The sequence below is a fragment of the Nycticebus coucang genome, chromosome 10 (genome assembly GCF_027406575.1).
Source record: "Nycticebus coucang isolate mNycCou1 chromosome 10, mNycCou1.pri, whole genome shotgun sequence".
NCBI classification, from domain to species: Eukaryota; Metazoa; Chordata; class Mammalia; order Primates; family Lorisidae; genus Nycticebus; species Nycticebus coucang.
This window is the reverse complement of record NC_069789.1, coordinates 93,716,802-93,737,844: the sequence shown is the minus strand read 5'-3', so window position 1 is coordinate 93,737,844 and position 21,043 is coordinate 93,716,802. Positions and strand designations below refer to the sequence as shown.

Genomic DNA, 21,043 nt, shown 5'->3' with positions numbered 1-21,043 from the left:
TTGACTTATTGTGTTGACTTGGTGATGATTAGGATTTTGCCATGAATATTTTCAGGAAAGAAAAAGAAACAGAAAAAAGAACGGATTCTATCATGTTACTGGGGCAAAAAGGACACCAAATTCAAGTTGAATTTCAGATTAGTTATTGCGTGAGACATATTTATACTAAAAATCATTCATTGATGATCTGAAATTCAAATTTAACTGGACAGCCTATAGCCAGTGCTAGTAAACTCACTGTTATAAAGGCGTTCTCTTTATTTTATTTATTTATTTATTTATTTTCTTTTTGAGACAGAGTCTCAAACTATCACCCTGGGTGGAGTGCTGTGGCATCACAGCTCACAGCAACCTCAAACTCTTGGGCTCAAGCGATGTTTTCTACCTGTGATCTCTCTTAGAAAGAAGTGTGTTCTCCCATACAGGACATCACAAGCCAATCTCAGAAAATCACTTATGAGATTTTATAGAAACATCCATGTCCTGGTAGAGTTCCACTGCTTCACTTTTCAAGGTAGTTTCCAATGTGGTGGGGGATTTTGAGACTAGAAACCACAAATCTGGGCTGAGAAGTGGTGATAGGAGGGAATCCCTTTAGCTTTGCACATTATCTCACTCTCTTTGATTAGTCATGAAATTCACTGCTGCTGCCAGGCTTGAGTGGATAAAGTATAGGCCAGCTACTGCAACATGTGTCTGGTGGGCTGGGGTGTGGGCGGGGTGTGGGGACTGAAGGAAGGCTGAGAATAGCACAGAAAACAAAGCCCTAAGTGAACGGGAGAAGGGCAGTGTAAAGGCAGACAGCTCTGATCAATTTTAGTATCTTTCAGAGTGAGACAAGAAGATGTTATGATAGGATAACATCTGATAGGATTAGATCCTGATAGGATTAGACAAGAACACGGTGACATCCAGGATGTGTAATTTACAAAAGTAAAAAGTAAACCAAAGTCTAATCAAGCCTCTAACTCTAACTTCCAGTTTACAGGAAATATGGCAGATGGCCCTTGTATGACCCATGAGGATTTAATCAGCAACACCAAGAATGGGGGACATTTCTATAGATCAGATAAACTGGATTCTTTAACAAATAAATGACATAAAAAATGATTGAGAGGGAGAGAGCTGTTATAAATTTGAAGAGGCTTCAGAGAAGTGTCAACAGTATGCGATGTGCAGACTTTCGTAGGATCCTGATTCAAACACACTGTTGTTTTTGAGACAAATGGGAAAACTTGAACACAGAAAAGATAGTAGATTATGTCTAAGAAATCCATGTTACTTTTCTTAAATGTAATAGTGATGTTGTGTTTTCTGACGTTTTACATCAGAAGTAAAAATTTATATCCGTCAGTGATGCATACTGAAAATATTCCAGGGGAAAACATGGTTATGAGATAGATGAGGCAGGATTGGGAATGTATTGATAACTGGGTGCAGGCAGGGGGAAATTCATTGTACTGGTTTCTCTGGGCTTATGTGTCATTATACGTTTCCATAATAATAATAATAATAATAATAATAATAAATGGTGAATGAACTCATGGTGGTTAGGTACCCAAGACAGGTTCTTGATGTAAGAAAAAGAAGGGTCACCAAATTATCTCTTTTGGAGGTTTGTTTAAGGGCAGCCTCCTTTATATGGTTGTTGGAAGACTTACTTTATTCATTTCCTTAAAAATTAGAGAGTCTGCACTATGACCTGGCAGTTCATGCCTAGGCATACTCCCAAGAGAAATGTGTGGATATACCTATCAAAAGACATGTACAAGCCTACTATCATAATAGCACAAATCAGTTTCACCCATAATAGTACAAAACTAGAAACAATCCAATGGTCAAAGAATGGATGAACTAATTGTGCAATGTTCATGCAACAAAATGCTACGTGTCAATAAAAAGAAAGAAACTACTGACATGGATGAATTTCAAAAACACAGCAAACGCTAAGCAGAAGAAGCCGACCCAGCACTGCTGGCTGTGATGTTCAAGAACAGGCATAACTAACTGAGGGTGATAGAGGTTAGACTAAGTTACCCCTGGACTGTGGTATTGGTGGGGACAGGACACCAGACACTCTTCACAGCTTGATCTAGCTGCTGGTGTACACAAATGTAAGAACTCATTGAGTTGGACATTTAAGATCAGGGCACTTTCGTGTGCTCTATGCTATTATGTTATAATTCAATTTTCCTTTTTTCTTCTTTTTTTGGCTGGAGTTGAAACACATTCTTCTTAGTAAAGTATCATAAGAATGGGGAAAAAATATCTAATGTACTCAATACTAATATGAAGCCAGTATATAAACAACTATACACCCACACAAAAGAAAAACACAAGTCTAGTCTAGTGAGGGAGGGGAAAGAGAAGGAAGATGGGAATGGGGGGAGGGAAGGTGATCCACAGGTTCTTCCCTAATGTGCACAATGTGAGGCTGTTCATCGGCCTCCTGGGTAAAGGACTCAACTACAACGCGAACTTTACCTTAAAAATGAAAACAATGTGGGCGGTGCCTGTGGTTTAGTTGGTAAGGCGCCGGCCCCATATACCGAGGGTGGCGGGTTCAAACCCGGCCCCGGCTGAACTGCAACCAAAAAATAGCCGGGCGTTGTGGCGGGCGCCTGTAGTCCCAGCTACTCGGGAGGCTGAGGCAAGAGAATCGCTTAAGCCCGGGAGTTGGAGGTTGCTGTGAGCTGTGTGAGGCCACGGCACTCTGCCGAGAGCCATAAAGTGAGACTGTCTCTACAAAAAAAATAAAAAATAAAAATAAAATAAAAAAAAGAAAAAAAGAAAAAAATGAAAACAATGTAACCTAAACATTTGTACCCTCACATTCATCTGAAATAAAAAATATGAAACAACAATAAAAAAGACCCCCCCAAACTCTAAACCTATCAAACAACTTCCTTTTCCTCCCCACAAAGCCCCTGGCAACCACCATCCTACTTTCTGGTCCATGATTTTGACTACTGTAGATATATCATGTAAATGGCCTCATATAGTTCTTTGTGACTGGCTTGTTTCACTAAATATAATGTCTTCAAGTATCATCCAGGTTCATGATGACTTGCATATAATAAGATTTTCTTCCTTTTCTAAAGGCTGTATAATATTCCCTTGTTATGTATAGAACACATTTCATTCATCTGTCAATGGACATTTGAGCTGCTTACATCCCTAGGCTATTATGCAACAATCTCTTCAAGATCCTGTTTTCCTTTCTTTTGAATATACAGGACAAAGTGGGAGTGCTGGATCATATGTAATTCTATTTTTAGTTTTTGAAGTCTTCACCCTATTTTTCATAGTGATTAACTATTTTACATTCCCATCAGCGGTGCACAAAGCCCCCAATGTCTCCATATCCTTGGCAACACTTACTATATTAGAGGTTCCCCCCGCCCTTATAGGGGTCATCCTAATGGTTGTGAGATAATATCCCATCATAGTTTCGATCTGCATTTCCATCAGAGACATTGAGTATCCTTTCATATGCTTGTTGGTCATTCATTCACATGACTTCTTTGGAGAAATGTCTATTTCAGGACTTTGCCTATTTTTTAACTAGGTTACTTGGTTTTCTTTGTTGAGTTGTAGAAGTTCTTCGTATATTCTGGATATTAATTCCTTATCAGACACATGATTTGCAGTTATTTTCTCCCATTGTCTAGATGGCCTTTTCAATGTTTTTTCCTTTAATGTGCAGGAGTTAAGTTTGATGTAGTCTCATTTGTCTATTTTTTGCTTTTGTTGCCTGTGCTTTTGGTTTCATGTCCAAGAAATCAGTGCCAAATCCAATATTATGAAGCTTTTCCCTTATGTTTTCTTCTAGGATATTTAAAGTTTTAGGTCTTAGGTTTAGTTTTTTGAGTTAATTTTTGTATTTGGTATATGGTAAGGGTCCAACTTCATTCTTTTTCACGTGGATACCCAGTTTTGCCAAACCCAATTGTTGAAGAGACTATATTTCCCATCATGTGGTCTTGGTAACCTTGTTAAAGATCATTTAACAGTATACGTGAGGGTTTGTTTCTGAGCTTTCTCTTCTGTTCCATTGGTCTACGTGTCTGTCTTTATGTCAGCCCTGTATTGCTTTGATTAATGTTCCCTTGTAGTATGTTTTGAATTCAGGAAGTGTGAGGCTTCCAACTTTGTTCTCTTTTTCAAGGTTGTTTTGACAATTCAGGGTTCCTTGAGATTCCACAGGATTTGGGTTGTTTTTTTTTTATATTTCTGCAAAAAGGTGCTTTTGAGATTTTGACAGATAGAAATTGCATTGAATCTATAGATAGCTTTGGGTAAATAAGCACATTTCAATAATATTAAGTTTTCCAATCCGTGAACACGGGGTGTCTTTTCATTTACTTGTGTCTTTAATCTCTTTCAATATTTTGTAGCTTTCAGTGTATGGGTCTTTCACCAACTTGGTTAGGTTTACTCCTAAGTATTTTAAACTCTTTCTAGTGCTATTGTAAATGGGATTATTTTCTTGGATTGTTCATTGTTAGTGTATAGAAACACATTGATTTTTTTGTATTCTTTGACTTTGCTGAATTTATTAGTTACAGTAAGTAACAATGTTTTTGTGTGTCATCTTTAGGTTTTTTTTTTATATGTAAGATCATGTCATCAGTGAACAGAGATAATTTTACTTCTTCCTTTCCATCTCGTTTCTCTTTTATTTATTTTCTTGCCTAATTGCTCTGAGTAGGACTTCCCAGTATCATTTTGAATACAAGTAGCAAGAGTGGGCAAATTTGCCTTGTTTCTCATCTTAGAGGAAAGTTTTCATTATTGGGTATGATGTTAGTTGTAGGCCTTTTATAGTTTTACTTTTAAAACAAAGTTTGGGGGCTGATTTTAACATATTAAATCTGGTAGAAACTAGTCAGGCATTAGAAATGATAGTCCAGGATAGTCAATAGGCAACAGAAAATCTGCACATGGTTTTTCTGGATGTGGTTTTATGTGTGGGAGGTAGCGGTTGTTGTTTGTTTGTTTGGGGCAGAATCTCACTCTGTTGCCCAGGCTAGAGTGCAGTCCGGTTATCATAACTCAGAGCAACCTTGACCTCCTAGGCTTGAGTAATCTTTCTGCCTCAGCCTTCCAAGTAATTGGGACTACAGGTGTGTGTTACCACACCTGACTAATTTTTCTAATTTTTTGTAGAGACAGGGTGTCGCTCTTGATCAGGCTGGTCTTGAACTCCTGGTTTCAAGTGATCCTGCTGCCTTGGCCAAATGGCTAGGACTACAGGTGTGAGCCACTGCACCCAGTCTTAGATGTGGTTTTATGGAGATGTGCAGGGCCAGGCCTATCTTGTGAGCTATGTTCTTTCATGCTTTGGTTTCAAGCAGAGTAATTGACAAAGTATACCCAAATCTGTGTAACCAACAACAAACTATTTGCTGGCTGGTTTTCAAAAGCCAACCCTGATGTCCTACATATGTGAGCCCAGTGGACCGGCTACCGTAATGAATGCAGGACTCTCTTCTTGGGCCTATTGAGGAGGAAGCACGTGGACAGACTGATGACCACTTTCTTTCTAGGCACATGATGACTTTAGAGACTCAGGGTCTCTAAGTTTAGAGGTCTTTTCTCTCTAGATATTAATGAGAGGCAGTAGAAGGAAAAGCAACAAGGAAAGAACACAGTAGTCCTCTGAGACATCTCAGAACCATGCGCTATTGAATACTAAAGGGGATATTTGGCAAATAAGGAGACAGAACTGTGAATTGAAGCCGCAAGAGATTAAGAAATGTCAACTTGAGTAGGACCAAGTTGCCTTTGGAAACTGGGGCTTGCTTGTTTTTTTGTTTTTTTAAGTGATAAACTGACAGGGAATAAAAGAAAAGAGAAAAGCCTGGTTCATTCAATTACCAACTCCTTCCTCAAAGTGTGTGAAAAAGGCATCTAAGTAGGAACTGTACGAAGGGAGGAGAAAAGACGCCCCCACACGTCACTGTGATACCCCCTAGAGGTGAACTCCAGGGGTGAGGAGAGAGCTGGGGGCAATGCACACTGTTAAAGATTTAGGAATTCCTCTTCCCAAGCAAAGGATCAGATTAGCAGCCTTAGCTCATCAAAAGCGAATATTACAGGCCCTAATGTGTTTTCTTACCATCCACTTCTTACCAACCCTAGTTATCTTCTGGCCTACCTACCTTAGAGTAGCCATGACTAGCTACCCGGGCGTGAGAGAAAAAAGCATCAGGCAGACAGAACAACCCAGACCCAGAGCCAGAGCACGCATCCTTAAACACAGCTGCAGAATTAAAACAAAAATGTCAAGGGAACAGAGTGTTCCAGCTGACTTGACTTCCTGTTGATATGTCTCTGGGGAGGAGGGGTAAGGTCTGGAGTCCTAGAATTGGGGTACACCGAGGGCAGGGGGCCTGTTGCAGGTGGGAGCAGGACTCTAGCTTTTTCAGGGGTACTTCCTCGGCAGCTGGGTTCCCATCAGCAAGGCTACTGACACTCGCTTCCTGAGACTGGCCATGGCCAGAGGAGGCATTCGGCTACCGATGTGCCCAACCTACAGCAAAACAGGATGTTAGCTTTCAGATCTGCTTGAGCCCTGAGATGCAAATTCCTTTTCCGCCCCACCCCCAGGCTGCTCTGAACCACTGCCACCCACACCATTCCCCTCTGCACAGCAGAGGAACAGGCATCTCCCTGGGACTTCCATCAGAGTCTGTCTCTGTCCTTTGCTTCATTGCCAGCTGCCTGTGGGAGGTCAGATTTAGTGCTTAACCCATTTCATTATGGTTTCAGATTATGGCCATCTTGATTAGGAATTCCTTCCCACATCCCTGGGTGATGGGAGAGAATTTCCACCAAATAAGGAGATAGAGATAAGAATGGTCAAGCAACTTCACCCTCTACATATCCCCTATGTGTTAGGGTCTTTGAGTCCCCAGTCCTAACCTTGGTCCGTTTGCCCCCAGGGTAACCACAGGTAAGCGGTTGGCCCATCTCTCTCTCTCTCTCTCTCTCTCTCTCTCTCTCTCTCTCTCTCTCTCTCTCGCTCACTCTCACCCCATCTGTTTCTTCTTGTTGCCTGCTCCTAGGAGCCCCTTCACCAGTAATGAAGGAAACAGAACAGGAAGAACAACTTTCTGCAATAGTTCTTGAATATTCTCAGTTCAGATACAATTGGTACCAGTTTAACACCAAAAGCAATTCTGCTCAAGTTTTTAATAATCTTCAATACACATGCTGAAAGGAGAAAATGATGGCACCCAGAGATGAGGCTGCAGTGGAGATTTCAGGCGGGGTTTATAGCAAGGGGGGGGTGACCCGCCTGAGCAGTGCGAAGAAGGTGTCTGCGCCCAAGGGCAGTTAGAGACCTTTTTTATAGAGGGTGGGCACATTTCACAGCTTGCTTGGAAAGTTAGGGTCTTTTTGTGGGAGCTTCCCAGGGAGTGGGCTAGCCAGATCCTTTGTGTCTTGGGAGGAGAGGAGGAAGAGGAAGAAGAGACAGGGTTTGTGTGTGGCTGTGTGAGGACCCCCAACAAATACCACCCATTTTTACAGGGGCAAACATCAAGCGTAACACTTTCAGAGCAACATTCTGGGTGCAGCAGGATTTCCATTCAGAGGATTCCAAACTTCACGCCCCCTGCAGAGGCTGCTGGAGCAGGCACAGCCAACCTGAAGAAGACTGGGCTGGCTCTGACCAGCCCTCGCATCCCTTTCCACCCCTCCTCAGCTTCCTGGGCTCTTTGTTCTCAGAGCCTTCCACCAAAGCCCACAATCTCCCTCTCCACAGAGCAGGCTTTGGTCAACTTCCTCTTCTTTTTGCCCTGGAGACCATCCCCATCCATCTGCGGCATTCCTCAGGGCCCAGCAGCATCCAGTCACACACTGCTTTGGGATAGTTAGCACATAGTTCGGATTCTGACTCAAACATTTAAGAATCTATTGTTGCCTTTTCAGATAAATGGCACCCTTTTAAGATAGGGGCCTTTGAAGGCTTGTGGCCTTGTGAAGTTATACAATGGAATGAAAGCAAGTCAACTAGTTGATGTGTGGTAAAATTTAGGAAAGAATGTGCCAGACTCCCCCCACACACACACATTATTAATGCATTATTTAATGCCAGGTAACTTAAAAATGGTTTCCATTAGGAGGAAACACTAGTAAGAGAGTGAAATGTATTGAAAACGGAGGTATTACAAACTTTCCCCCTTCTTATTCTTTTGGCACGTGAAAAATAAAATGTAGAATTGTTATCTTAACTTAGAATATTCAAGAACTATTGCATAAAGTATAGGTAAGAAAAAATAAGACAAAGATGAGTCTTTTCTTCAAGGTTAGGCTGTAGCCCAGCAGAGAAATTTATAAAAGTAGGTGGAAATTGCCAGTGAATGGCATAGAATGAAGAGGTGAACATGGAATCATGTTGCTAAGGAAGCCCTGCATGCTACTGGGACCCAGCCCTGTCATAGCATTTCTTCATGGTAAAGTGTGGTTGCTGCTCTTATGGTCATTATGACAGTAATGACCCAGTATTTACTCATTATGTGCAAGTATTATTCTAAGTATTTCATATGTATTTATTTACATGCAGTAAATTCTGTTGTTAACCCCATTTTACAGATGAAGAAACTGAGGAGCAAAATGGTTAAGTACTTTGATCAAGGTCATACTTGAACCCAGGAAGTCTGGCTTCAGAGCTGATCTCTAAATCACTATGCTATGCTCTATCTACATTACAACTCTTTATGTTATTACTATATTTTTAGGTGGACATGAAAGAACTGGATTACAAGATGAATTATCCATCCTATTGCATGGGACTAGCATTCACTCATTTATCCAAAATGTCTTTGTTCACGAAAGTTGAACATGACGCTGATCATAGAATTTTGAGTAAGATAGAATGGAATGTGTCTTCACTAAAGCTTAAAGTTTAGTGGGAGAATAGAGTAAGTAAACAGGTAATTAATAATCATTACAATGATAGGAGCAGTACGGGCATGAGGTAGCACATAAGAAGTATACCTTGGCTCGGCACCTGTAGCTCAGCGGCTAGGGCGCCAGCCACATACACCGGAGCTGGGGGGTTCAAACCCAGCCTGGGCTCACCGAACAATGACAACTACAACCAAAAAACAGCCCTGCATTGTGGCAGGTGCCTGCAGTCCCAGCTACTTGGGAGACTAAGGCAAGAGAATCGCTTAAGCCCAAGAGTTTGAGGTTGCTGTGAACTGTGATGCCACAGCACTCTACCCAGGGTGACAGTTTGAGACTAAAGAAGGAAGGAAGGAAGGAATCTCCTGCAGGGGACAAGGGAGTAGGGAAAGGGGTGGTGGGGTTAGGACCATCTTTCTAGAGGCTGGAACTGAAGGATGAATACGTTAGCTTTGTTCAGGAACCTGACAGTTCAGGGTGCCCAGTCTCAAGTACTGGGTGTCCTCCACTGAAGAGGCCAGACAGGTAAGTGCAGCCTTGTCAGGACAGGGTATAAGTGAGCCATGTACGAAGTGAGCCTTGGGATAACGCCGGGCATCCGGTGAGTAGGACGCACTGCAACTGGAGCTGATGTTGAGCTTAAGAGGAAAGTATAAAAGAGTTTGGAAAGAACTGTTCCCCGGAACTCAGCATTTTACACCTTGAGGCACCTGACTTCTTGCCCGCATTTAAAGGATTCCTTCCTCTATATTTTTGGTAAGATGGCTGATCCTTGGCAGGAATGCATGGATTATGCTGTAACCCTAGCAAGACAAGCTGGAGAGGTAGTTTGTGAAGCTATAAAAAATGAAAAGAATGTTGTGCTGAAAAGTTCTCCAGCTGATTTGGTTACTGTTACTGACCAAAAAGTTGAAAAGATGCTTATTTCATCCATAAAGGAAAAGTATCCTGCTCACAGTTTCATCGGTGAGGAGGCTGTGGCAGCTGGGGAAAAATGTGTCTTAACCAACAACCCCACATGGATCATTGACCCTACCGATGGAACAACCAACTTTGTACATAGATTTCCTTTTGTAGCTGTTTCGACTGGCTTTGTTGTAAATAAAAAGATAGAATTTGGAGTTGCGTACAGTTGTGTGGAAGGTAAGATGTACACTGTCAGGAAAGGAAAAGGTGCCTTTTGTAATGGTTAAAAACTACAGGTTTCAAAACAAGAAGATATTACCAAATCACTCTTGGTGACTGAGTTGGGCTCTTGCAGAACACCAGAGACTGTCCGAATTATCCTTTCTAATATGGAAAGGCTGCTTTGCATTCCTATTCATGGGATCGGGAGTGTTGGAACAGCAGCTGTCAATAGATGCTTTGTGGCAACTGGAGGAGCCGATGCGTTGAAATGGGAATTCACAGCTGGGAGGTTGCAGGAGCTGGAATTGTTGCTGAAGCTGGCGGAGTGCTACTGGATGTTACAGGTGGACCATTTGATTCGATGTCACGAAGAGTAATTGCTGCAAGTAGTAGAACATTAGCAGAAAGGACAGCCAAAGAAATTCGGGTCGTCCCTTTACAACGAGATGATGAAGAATGACAACAGCCTCACGTTCGGTCACAGTTGCTTTTCCCCACACTTGCTGACTTGCTGATGGGTCTCTGTTTCAGATGTATGATACGCGTGGTTTAAATTGTCTTTGTCAAGATTAAAAAATTGGAACATAGTCCATGTTTACTGAGACTATGTTTGTAAGAAGAGCTATAATATGTGTTTCATTGTTTTAAAAAATTCTGCACGTGAGAATGAACTTTAGGAAAAATGCACAGGAAGTACAGTTCATCAGATAAGGAGGACACCAACTGAAAAAATCAATTAGCGATTTTGCATTTCTGAGTACTTGTGGTCCTCTGGAATTTTGACTTACGATATTTGTATACATACACACAGATACTCAGAAAGTTACCTTTTTGGAAAAATATTTCTTTTTAGTTTTAAAAGCCATGTTTATTTAAATCTCTAAGGATGTAATGAGTACTTCCTAGACCTTAATTTTTCTCTTTGCAGAGAACCTTACTTATTTTATTCATCAGTGTCTACAGAGCACCTAGTATAGTACCTATGAAATAGAAGGCAATCTACAGACATCGTAAGGATGAATAATTTGAAGGAAACATTTCTTAGTTATAATAGATACATAAAGTAATAAGCTCCCACTATTCTGTATTTTTGCTTTGGGTTTTGAAGTAAAAAGTGTCTAGTTCTCTTTCTAACATTGCACATTACCTTACTATGCTGCAAGATAGCATCGCCTGGCCAAACCTGGTGGTTCACACCTATAGTTCCCGCCCTTTGGTAGGCCCAGGCAGAAAGATTGCTTGAAGCTAGGAGTTCAAGACCAGCCTGAAAAACATGGTGAGACCCTATCTCTACAAAAAAATAGAAAATTTAACCAGGTATGGTGGCACATGCCTGTGGTCACTACTCCAGAGGCTGAATCAGGAGGATCACTTGAGCCTCAAGAGTTTGAGGTTGCAGTGAGCTATGATGATGTGACACCCGTGCACTCTAACCTGGGCAGCAGAGCAAAGCCGTGTCTCAAATACCATTGTTTATCATTTCTTCAGTAAATGGATTTTCCAACCACTTTTTCAGTGTGTTTGGACTTACTTTAGAGTCCCTGATGTGCAACAGAATAAAACTGTTTCCAAAAAGCACTCTCCTCAGGTATCTGATATAATTAGATAGAGTATAACATTTTACTCAATTCAACATTCGCGTCTTAAAGATGTTCATGCTAATTTATTCGTGCTGGCAAATATACTGTGCTGTTGATATTGAACCACTTGCTTTTTCCAGACTCCTTGTTTAACTTCACTACTAGGTTCTAATCAGCCTTTAAATGGTCTTCAATAGTCTTTGGCCTACCAGACTCAAAAAGAAAATTGCACTGGTTATAGGTATTTTTAAAGGATGAATTTATTGTTTGGCCTTGTTCCTCATCATGTGAAATTGACATGACAATTTATTATTATAAGTTTATGTGAGGCCTGTGTTTGATAAAATGAAAAGTGCTTCTATAAACTTCAAGCAAGGTAGAGAGTTATTGTCGCGTACATGTAGCAGAATGTTAAGTGTACACGATGGTAAGGTTTGAATACTATAATTACTGTATTGGGGTGGTTGCATCTGATACTTGTATTATTCTATGATAGGTTGTTTTTTACAATTAAATTTATTTATTTATTTATTTATTTTTAATTTCAGCTTGCTTGTTCATTCTTCGTTTGAAGTACTCTTTCTTTTTTTTTGTTCATTTTCTTCTTCCTCTGGCAGTGCTCTTTCCCATTGCCTCCCCCGTAGCTGGGATCACAGATGCCCACCACAACGTCCGGCTGTTTTTGATGTTGTTAGTAGAGACGGGGTCTTACTGGCTCACTGCTGCTCATACTGGTCTTGAATCTCTGAGCTTAGACAATCCACCCGCCTCGGCCTCCCACAGGGCTGGGACTACAGGCATGAGCCACCACACCCGGCCCAATTAAATGTATTTTAATTAAGACAACCATAAAAAAAAAAAAGTGAGCCTTCATCCTGAGTGCTTCTGGGGGCCAGTCCCATGTCTTAGAAAGATGCCTGCCTGTGGAATGGAAAATAGACAGTAGAGAAGATGAGTCAAGGTTGGAGGTAAGGAGAACAATTAGGAGACATGGAGATGAACTATGGCACTATTTTCTTAATCCAGAGGTGAGATGGTATTCCCTGAGAGAGGGAAGGGGGAGTGATGTCAGGATATTTCGCAGCCCGAGTCTCGTCTCGCAGCAGCTGGTGGGTAAAGATGAAAGCACTACCAAGAATGACTCCCAGGCTTCTTTGGGAAACAATTTGATGAATAACAAGATGACCACAGAAGGGAAAGAGAAACTAACAAGTGGGGACATAGGTTTTTGCTAGATTTTGCAAATGAATACTTCGCCAGAGTTGAGAATGAGAACACATCATGCTGAAAATTTTCCATGTACTTCTCTGCCTGTTATCCTTGTGAAATGACAAGGGAATGAAAGGGATTTGGATACAATTCTTTCCTATTAATCTGTTTCCATTTATTTGTCCATCATCACTGGAGATATTCATCTTAAGGCCAAGTGGGTAATCTTCAGCTTTGAACAAGTTTCTGCCCAGCTCAAGATCCTGATTTATACTAATTATACTAGATATATTACTTTATACTAATGCTGTTAGTGGCAAAACTGTAATATTACTTACCATTACTAACTACATCCTAAAGGAATTATAGCCAAAAAAATTTGTACCTTTATTTCAATAAATATCACAGGACTTTCTAGAAGAAACCAGGATATTTTTGTTGTTGTTAAGAATAAGAAAAAATAAAGGATTATAGATACCAATTTCTTTCTAAAATTTAGATAGAAATTTATATACTTCAGGCTGGGCATGGTGGCTCACACCTGTAATACTAGTACTGGAAGGCGGAGGTAAGTGGATTGCTTGAGCTCGGGAGTTTGAGACCAGCCTGAGCAGGAAACCCCGTCTCTACTAAAAATAGGGGAAAAAAAAAATTAGCTGTATATCGGGAGACTGACACAGGAAGAGAGCTTGAACCCAGGAGTTTGATGTTGCTGTGAGCTATGATGACACCACAGCAGTCTAGCCAGAACTACAGAGTGAGACTCTGTTTCAAAACAAAAACGAATGAAAAGAAATGCATTGCTTCACAAAGCAAGAGGTCCAGGGGAAAGTCCCCTTGGGATTGGTCAAATCAGTACTTCAACAAAGTAATTTGTTTCCTTATTTAATGAATATTTGCTGAGTGTCTATTTGTAGCTGGCCTTGATTTAGTCACAGAAGATTCACAACTACAGAAAAGAAACAAAAATATCTGTGTCTATGAAGCTTACATTCTAGCTCTTCTCCTTTGCTTCATGGTGGCAAAATGGCTGCTGCAGTTCCAGGCATCATTATAGGGAGGTAGGAGGACAACCTATATTTATAAAGCATCACTTCTTGTTTTTCTTTGTCAGAATGGTAAAGCTTTCTCCTTTTGTCTCAGCCAACATTTCCTTACTTAGGCCTCCCTAAAACTGTTTCTAACGAGCAGAAGTGTATTTTCATAATTGTCTTAGACTATTAAGGATTTTCTCTTTCATGAAGCTTAGATAAGCCACTAACACCAGGCCCTGCTCCCTATCAGTCTGGGGTGGGACAGGCACAGATATTTTTCCACAGCTCCCTAGGTCATTCTAATTTACAGCCAGAATTGAAACTGGTGCACAGGGACTCTGCATGATATGCTTTTTTGGTTTGAGAAGGTTTGAGTTTCCTTAGTAATCTTAATTTCACTCCTAAAAGCTGGGAAAGAGAAGAATGTGAGCTGTTGGAACCTCCAGACCATCCTCTTGGGGTTTTTTGTCAACACTGTTAGTTAGCCTCAGTGATTAGACCAGTGTGCTGAAGGGGCTGCCCCCAGCCCACCCGAGGTCAGTTCTCTCAGCTAACCCCCACCCAACCTTTTCCTCACAGTCCCTGAGTTGAGTGCTGTGTCTATCTTCACATCCAGTCTTTCTTTCCTCAGCCCAGTTTGGCTCTTTTGTTTTCTTCCTTTTTGTGTCGCACTTTATGGGGGCAAGACATGATTGCAAGAGGGACTTTACCTAACAATTGCAATCAGTGTAACCTGGCTTATTGTACCCTCAATGAATCCCCAACAATAAAAAAAAAAAAGAAAAGAAAAGAAAAAAAATTAAATATTTCTCCAAATTTAAAAAATGCAAGTATGTACTGCAACCACTGAAACAATACAAAGATGTTTTTGCAAAGAAAGATTTGAATACTCTTCTCCTTCCCATCTCCATCCTCTGTCATTCCATAAGACCAGACTCTCTCTGTGGCCCAGATCTCTCTCCAAGGCCAGTGTCATCAGACCCTTGGCTTGTCCCTGGATCTCTGTGGTGGGGAGGTGGGTTGGGAAGGAATGGGTGAGGAAAAGATTGAACAGGGAGTCGGTCCAGAATCAAATCAATGTGAGGGCTCAATTCCTCCTCCTGCTACCTTTTCTCTTAACTTTTCAGTTTGAAATCATTTTATTTTATTTTATTTGTTTTAGAGACAGAGTCTCACTTTGTCATCCTTGGTAGAGTGCTGTGGCTTCACAGCTCACAGCAACCTCCAACTCCTGGGCTTAGGCGATTCTCTTGCTTCAGCCTCCAGAGTAGCTGGGACTATAGGTGCCTGCCACAATGCCCGGCTATTTTTTGTTGCAGTTTGGCCAGGACTGGGTTTGAGCCTGCCACCCTCAGTATATGGGGCTGGCACCCTACCCACTGAGCCACAGGTGCCGCCCTGAAATAATTTTAAACTTTGAGAAAAGTTGTGAAATTCGTGCAAGGAACTCCCATATACTCTTCACCCAGGATTCCTTTCATTTTTGCGGGTTATCCTAATAATTTATTTAATGTGCTTTATAGTCAAAGGGGCCCAACCCAGAACTATGCATTTAATCCAGCAGTTGTGTCACTCTAGCCTGGTTAAAGGAGTTTAACCAGGACCCTTCCCCAGCCTTTCCTTGACTTTCCTGACATTGTCACTTTTGAAAATTGTAGGCCAGTCATTTTGAGGAATGTCTTCCTATTTGGTTTTTCCAGTGTTTCCTCATGATTAGATTCAGGTTATGCCCTTTTGGCCAGAATATTATGGAAGTAGTGGGGTGTTCTTATTCCATCTCATCCATCAGGTGACCTATGATGGCAGGTAGTACCATTACTGGTGATGTTTACCTTGATCACCTCATTAATGTGGTGTCTATTGAGTTTCTCTTCTGTAAAGTTACCTCTCCCCCCATTGTAATTAATCAGTAACTTGCGGGGTGCTTGTTTAAAATTATGTAAAATTCCATTCCTCACTCCATTTATATCCATTAGAGTTAACACCATACAATAGTGTTTTGAAATGGGACCTGTCTCATGAACAAATTAGTGCTGTTACATCAGGAGTGGGTCAATTATCAAAGGAGTGGACTCTTAATGAATGAATGAATTTGGTCCTTCCCCCCACCCTTTCTTTCTCTCATATTCCCCCTTGCCCATGTGACATCTTCCACCATGTTATAATGCAGCTAGAAGACCCTAACCAGACGCCAGTGCTATGCTCTTGGATTTCCCAGGCTCCAGAACTATGAGCCAAATAAATTTCTGTTCATTGTAAATAATCTAGTTTGTGGTATTCTGTGATAGCAGCATAGAACAGGTTAAGACACCATTGTGCTATAAGAGCGAGCTTTCTCTTCTCCTTATTCACCTAGTTCTTTTTTGTTATTTTTGGGCAGAGTTTCATTCTGTTGCCCAGGCTAGAATGCCATGGCCTCAGCCTAGTTTACAGCAACCTCAAACTTCCGGGTTCAAGCGATCCTCCTGCCACAGCCTCCCGAGTAGCTGGGACTACAGGCACCTGTCACAACACCCAGCTAATTTTTCTATTTTTAGTAGAAATGGGATCTCCCTCTTGCTCAGGCTGGTCTTGAACTCCTGAGCTCAAGGGATTCTCCCCTCAGCCCCCAAGAGTGCCAGGATTACAGGTATGAGCCACTGTGCCCAACCTCACCTAATTCTTTATATCATTATGAACCCAAACTTCTATTTTATTTGAATAGTCATAATCCATTGTTTTCTTTATTTATTTTGATTATTATACTATCTCAATATTGCTAACTGGAGCTTCGGCAAACTGACTTTTGCATTGTTTTAACATCTCCCCATCACTCATTGAGCAATTCCTTATATTCTTGTACAGTAAGATGTTCCAGGTTTATCTTATCCTATACCTGCACTGGCCCTGTAATTACCCATTTTCTCCAACGTGTGCTAGTTCCATGTGTGGTTAATGCTATTTAGAAATCAAGATCTGGGCTCTGTGTATGTCTGTGATCACTAGGATGTCATTGCTCTCAGGTTCTCTCAGTGTATCAGACTAGATACACTAGGAAATACATGTATGCACGTGTGCCATTTATACCTACATTGAAAACCAAGAGTTCACACCAATACCTCCTAATCCAATCCAATAACACAGATGTTCACTCTAGCTCCTCTCCTTTACGTATTTGTACATCCCTTGGCATTAGTGAGAAATCTGTCTCTCATTGTCATCTATTATGTCTACTTATTTGCTCAAGTTCTCTGTGGAGTCAATCTTCTACTCTCCACAGGGCTACTGCCCCACCAGCCTGCTCCCAAGTCCTCCTCATGATGTCCCCAACTCCTGCTGACCATCTCCTCCATCACACCAATGCTCTCCCCGTGTAGCCCCTCTGCCGTTGTGCTGCCTTCCTCCTCGGTATCCTCATCTTCCTCTGGGAAACCTTCCATTGCTATACCTCAAACACATAAAAACACTCCCCTTTGTGTTTTCATTTCAGTGTATTCAATTTTGTTCCTCAAGGATAGAGTTACTTGTGACAGGATGAATTGGTTTTGGGAATTAAGAGAATCGCTTAAGCCCAGGAGTTGGAGGTTGCTGTGAGCTGTGTGAGGCCACGGCACTCTACCGAGGGCCATAAAGTGAGACTCTGTCTCTACAAAAAAAAAAAATTTCATACTTTATTTATTTTTTAGAGACAGAGTCTCACTTTGTCGCCCTTGGTAGAGTGCTATGTATGGCGTCACAGCTCACAGCAACCTCCGGCTTTTGGGCCTAGGTGATTCTCCTGCCTCAGCCTCCCGAGTAGCTGGGACCACAGGTGCCCACCACAATGCCCAGCTATTTTTTGTTGCAGTTTGACCAGGCTGGGTTTGAACCCACCACCCTCAGTATATGGGGTCAGCCCCCTACTCACTGAGCCACAGGTGCTGCCCGAAAAAATTTCATACTTTATTATTTAATTCAATATATGCTTCTTGCTTGTAATTTTTAAAATAGTTGATCAGCAGCCCAGGATGGCCAGGACGAAGAGCTGATTGATTAGAAGGAGGTCTTTGCAGTTTTGTTTGAAAAGTTAATCAAGTTATTACTTAACTTGTCTGCCATGGCCTTTCATAAACTTTTCCCCTGTTGGATTCTTTTTCCCACCAGACAGCCGCCTTTGATTTAAAGGCAAAAGCCTACTAATTTGCTTTACTCACCTGTTCATTCATTCATCTATGTATCATTCACCAAATATTCACTGAAGGCCTACTATGTGCCTAGGGCAGGCCGTGGGGATATGGGATCTTCTATACTCTCTCTCCCCTGGTCTGAGCTGTCTTTTTGGTGCTCCTTTGTTCTCCGTTCCCTGGGGTTCTCTGTTTATTGCTTGGCTAGTGCAGGCTATTGGGGTAGTATGTGAAGGGGAAGGCCCGGGGGGAGAGGGAAGGAATTGGTCCCTGTTAGCCAGCTTGACCCCCACAGAGGGAACAACTCCTTAGAGAGCCACTTTCCCTTCCCCTTGGGTTGCCAGCTCCTCCCAGCCCACAGAGCAGCCAGTCGCAATCCCCAGTAACCCAGCAAAAACAGGGTGTTTATCAGCGGGGTCATCTCTCTTCTGGCTTCTGGGGATCTTCTGTAGGGGCAAGAGAGGAAGATAAAAGGTGTACACACCCATGCCTACTCAGGAGCCCAGTTCTGGGCTGTTCCTCCTTCCCTCTGCCCCTCCTCCTCCATTCTCAATCCCCTATATCAGGAGAAAGGTCTCTGCTTGGGGCCCAAACAGCTCTGGAGCAGCATTCAGCTCTGCACTTGGGCCAAGGAGCATGGTGGAAAACATACTTATTTGCTTTGTGGTCATCTGTTTTCAGCTGAGGGAGGCCTGAGCAGGGTGGGTAACAGCTGCAAGTCACCTTGGGAGCCTATGATGTTATCTGGGCCTAACGGTTTCCTTTGGGTAGGCATTTCCGCCCTCCTGTTTGTGAAGCCAGAAACCTGTGCTGGGGAAGCCCATTCTGAGCAAAAGGGAGGACTAGTTTGACAGAGAAAGGAAAAGGCCCCAGGGGCAGGGTCAGAAGATCAGGAGGTCAGTGATACGCCCATCACCAACTCTGTTGGGCACCTCTGAAAAGAAGAAAGGGAAAAAAATCATGAGCACAAGCAGGGTTCATTGCAAGTTACCAGGAAACATCCTTTCTTGCCGTCATTCTGCCTTCATGTCTTCACCTCTGCAGGCGTGCGGCTGCAATAGGAAGGGGCTCACCATAACTCCTGGGAACAGGGGCACCTTTCACTGCGCCCCTGAGTGCCTGGCTCTTTGTGGCATGAGCAGGTGCTCAGCTGGCATCCTTGGCAGTTTCTCCATCCTCCTGTCACAGCACTCACCATCACTTGTCCCATTGTGCACTGTTGTGATGGCTTTCCCTTTTTCTCATTGAATGGGGTCAGGGCTTGGGCATGGGGTTGGGAGGAGTGAGAATTCTGCAGGACGACACAGAAGCGTTTCACTCACAAGTCTCTGAAGGCATTTCCCCTACCTTCTTTCTGCCCTGGGGAAGGATCCAGAAGGGGCCCCTGAGGCTGACGGCTATGAACTGGTAGTAGGGAAGGCTCTTGGTGCAGATTCCACTTCTATCATCCCTCCCAGGCAGCCGCTTTGCTGCCCTCTTTGCTAGGACAGTCCTGGGGGAGCGTTGCTATGCAGGACCTTGTGGGAATAGGATGGTTAGGATCTTAACCTTTACTATATTTAATAGGAAAGAAGGCCTTTCAGCAAGCAGCTTATGGGAGCTGAAATTCCCACAAAACCCAGCGCATCAATCAAAGCGGGGTTTGGCAAAAAGAGTTCCTGCTCCAGGGAGCTTGGAAAACTTTGCTTGGATTTCTGGTTTTTCTCCTCCTCCTCTTCACACGATGACTGATGAATACATCCACACATAGTGGTTTCCTGAAAATGTGAGGCTGGACGGTGGAGAGCAAACTTACGCAGGGAAAGTTGGTCCCCACGGAGCCACCAGGCCGAGTGCTGACACCTGACCCGAAGAGCTCCTCGGAGGGGCCCTGGGAGTGGCCTTCAACCAGGTGGGCTCTCTAACTCCGCCCGAGAACCCCAGGAAAACCAGGTATGAAATCAGTGAAGGGGAGAGAAAGGAAGGAAGGGAAATAAAAAGAATGAAAGGACAATTCTAATTTGGGGACAAGAAAAAGAAAGAAGACATTAAAAGAGAGAGAGGGCTGGATGAACTGAAACCATAGCGAAGCCCAGGGGCCCGGGAAACTTAGCAGAAAGAGGGGCGCGGCGGCTGCCCTTCCCCATGTTTGGGCACGTTACAGAGTCGTGGCTCCCGCTCTTGAGTCCTGCCCTGGGAGGGACAGTATCTGTTTAGACTTGGGTCTAAATTTAAACCCTGATCGTCGGCCTCCCTCCCCTGCTCCCCTCCCCTCCCCTTCTCTTCCCTCCTCCCTCCTCCTCCTCCTTCCTTGTTCTCTCGCGCAGGCCCCCGCGGCCGGGGCAGTCCCGCAGCCCAGCGCAGCCCGGCGCGCGCCGCCGCCCGCTCGCCCCGTGCCCGCTGCAGCCCGAACCTGGCCCTGGCCCGGAGCCGAGGGGACAGCGGGGACCGCGAGCTCCTGCTCCCAGCGAGGGGCGCGCCAGCCAAGGAGCCGGCACCTAAAGGACATGGAGGTAAAGGACCACGGCGGGGACGCGGGGCCGGGCGGCGAGTGGGGTCCCTCTGGCGCCTCCTCCCCAGGCAGCTGCCACTCCTCGAGGCAGGGGCGCGCGGCTCATCGCTGCTGCCAGGCAGAAGGGGAATGCCTGCTGCCTCGATGCCTCTTTGGCCAACTCCGGAGGATTGTCCCTGCTCCTACCCAGGAGACCCCTGTGGGCAGGCAGAGGGTCGGCAGGGGAAGTCCTCAGAGGGAGAGCAGAGGGGGTCCGGGCATTTGGGGGTAGAAGCTCAAATGCTTTGGAAGTGAAAGAGCTAGCTGCAGCCAGGGTTTGTAACTGGGTAAACGTGGGAGCGAAAACTGCAAGGAAGCAGAAGCCCCCGACTCTGAAGAGATGGGTGCTGAAAGAGAAACGGGACTGGCAGCGCGAGGCCAGCGCTTTGAGGGTCTGTGGGCTTCCCTTTTCACTCGCAGAGGGGCCTTTTGGAAAGTCCAGTTGTCCTCTTGCTACTGAAGTCGCTCTTGTGTCTGTCACATTTTCTTTCATAACTTTCTGAA

The 21,043-nt window shown here is 43.5% G+C and overlaps 1 protein-coding gene and 1 pseudogene across 2 annotated transcripts in view; both read left to right on the top strand.

The window, feature by feature from the left end:
- Positions 1-9,673: 9,673 nt before the first annotated feature.
- On the top strand, positions 9,674-10,504 carry LOC128596740 (inositol monophosphatase 1-like; annotated as a pseudogene). Its single transcript, XR_008383138.1, has one exon. The product of XR_008383138.1 is annotated as an inositol monophosphatase 1-like (transcript).
- A 9,101-nt stretch (positions 10,505-19,605) lies between these two features.
- RCSD1 (RCSD domain containing 1) overlaps positions 19,606-21,043 on the top strand; it is a 65,319-nt gene continuing 63,881 nt past the window's right edge. The window contains exons 1-2 of the mRNA XM_053605989.1: positions 19,606-19,941; positions 20,316-20,501. Of these exons, the coding sequence (XP_053461964.1) occupies positions 20,496-20,501 (6 nt within the window). The 5' untranslated portion in view covers positions 19,606-19,941; positions 20,316-20,495. The remainder of the gene's footprint in view (positions 19,942-20,315; positions 20,502-21,043) is intronic.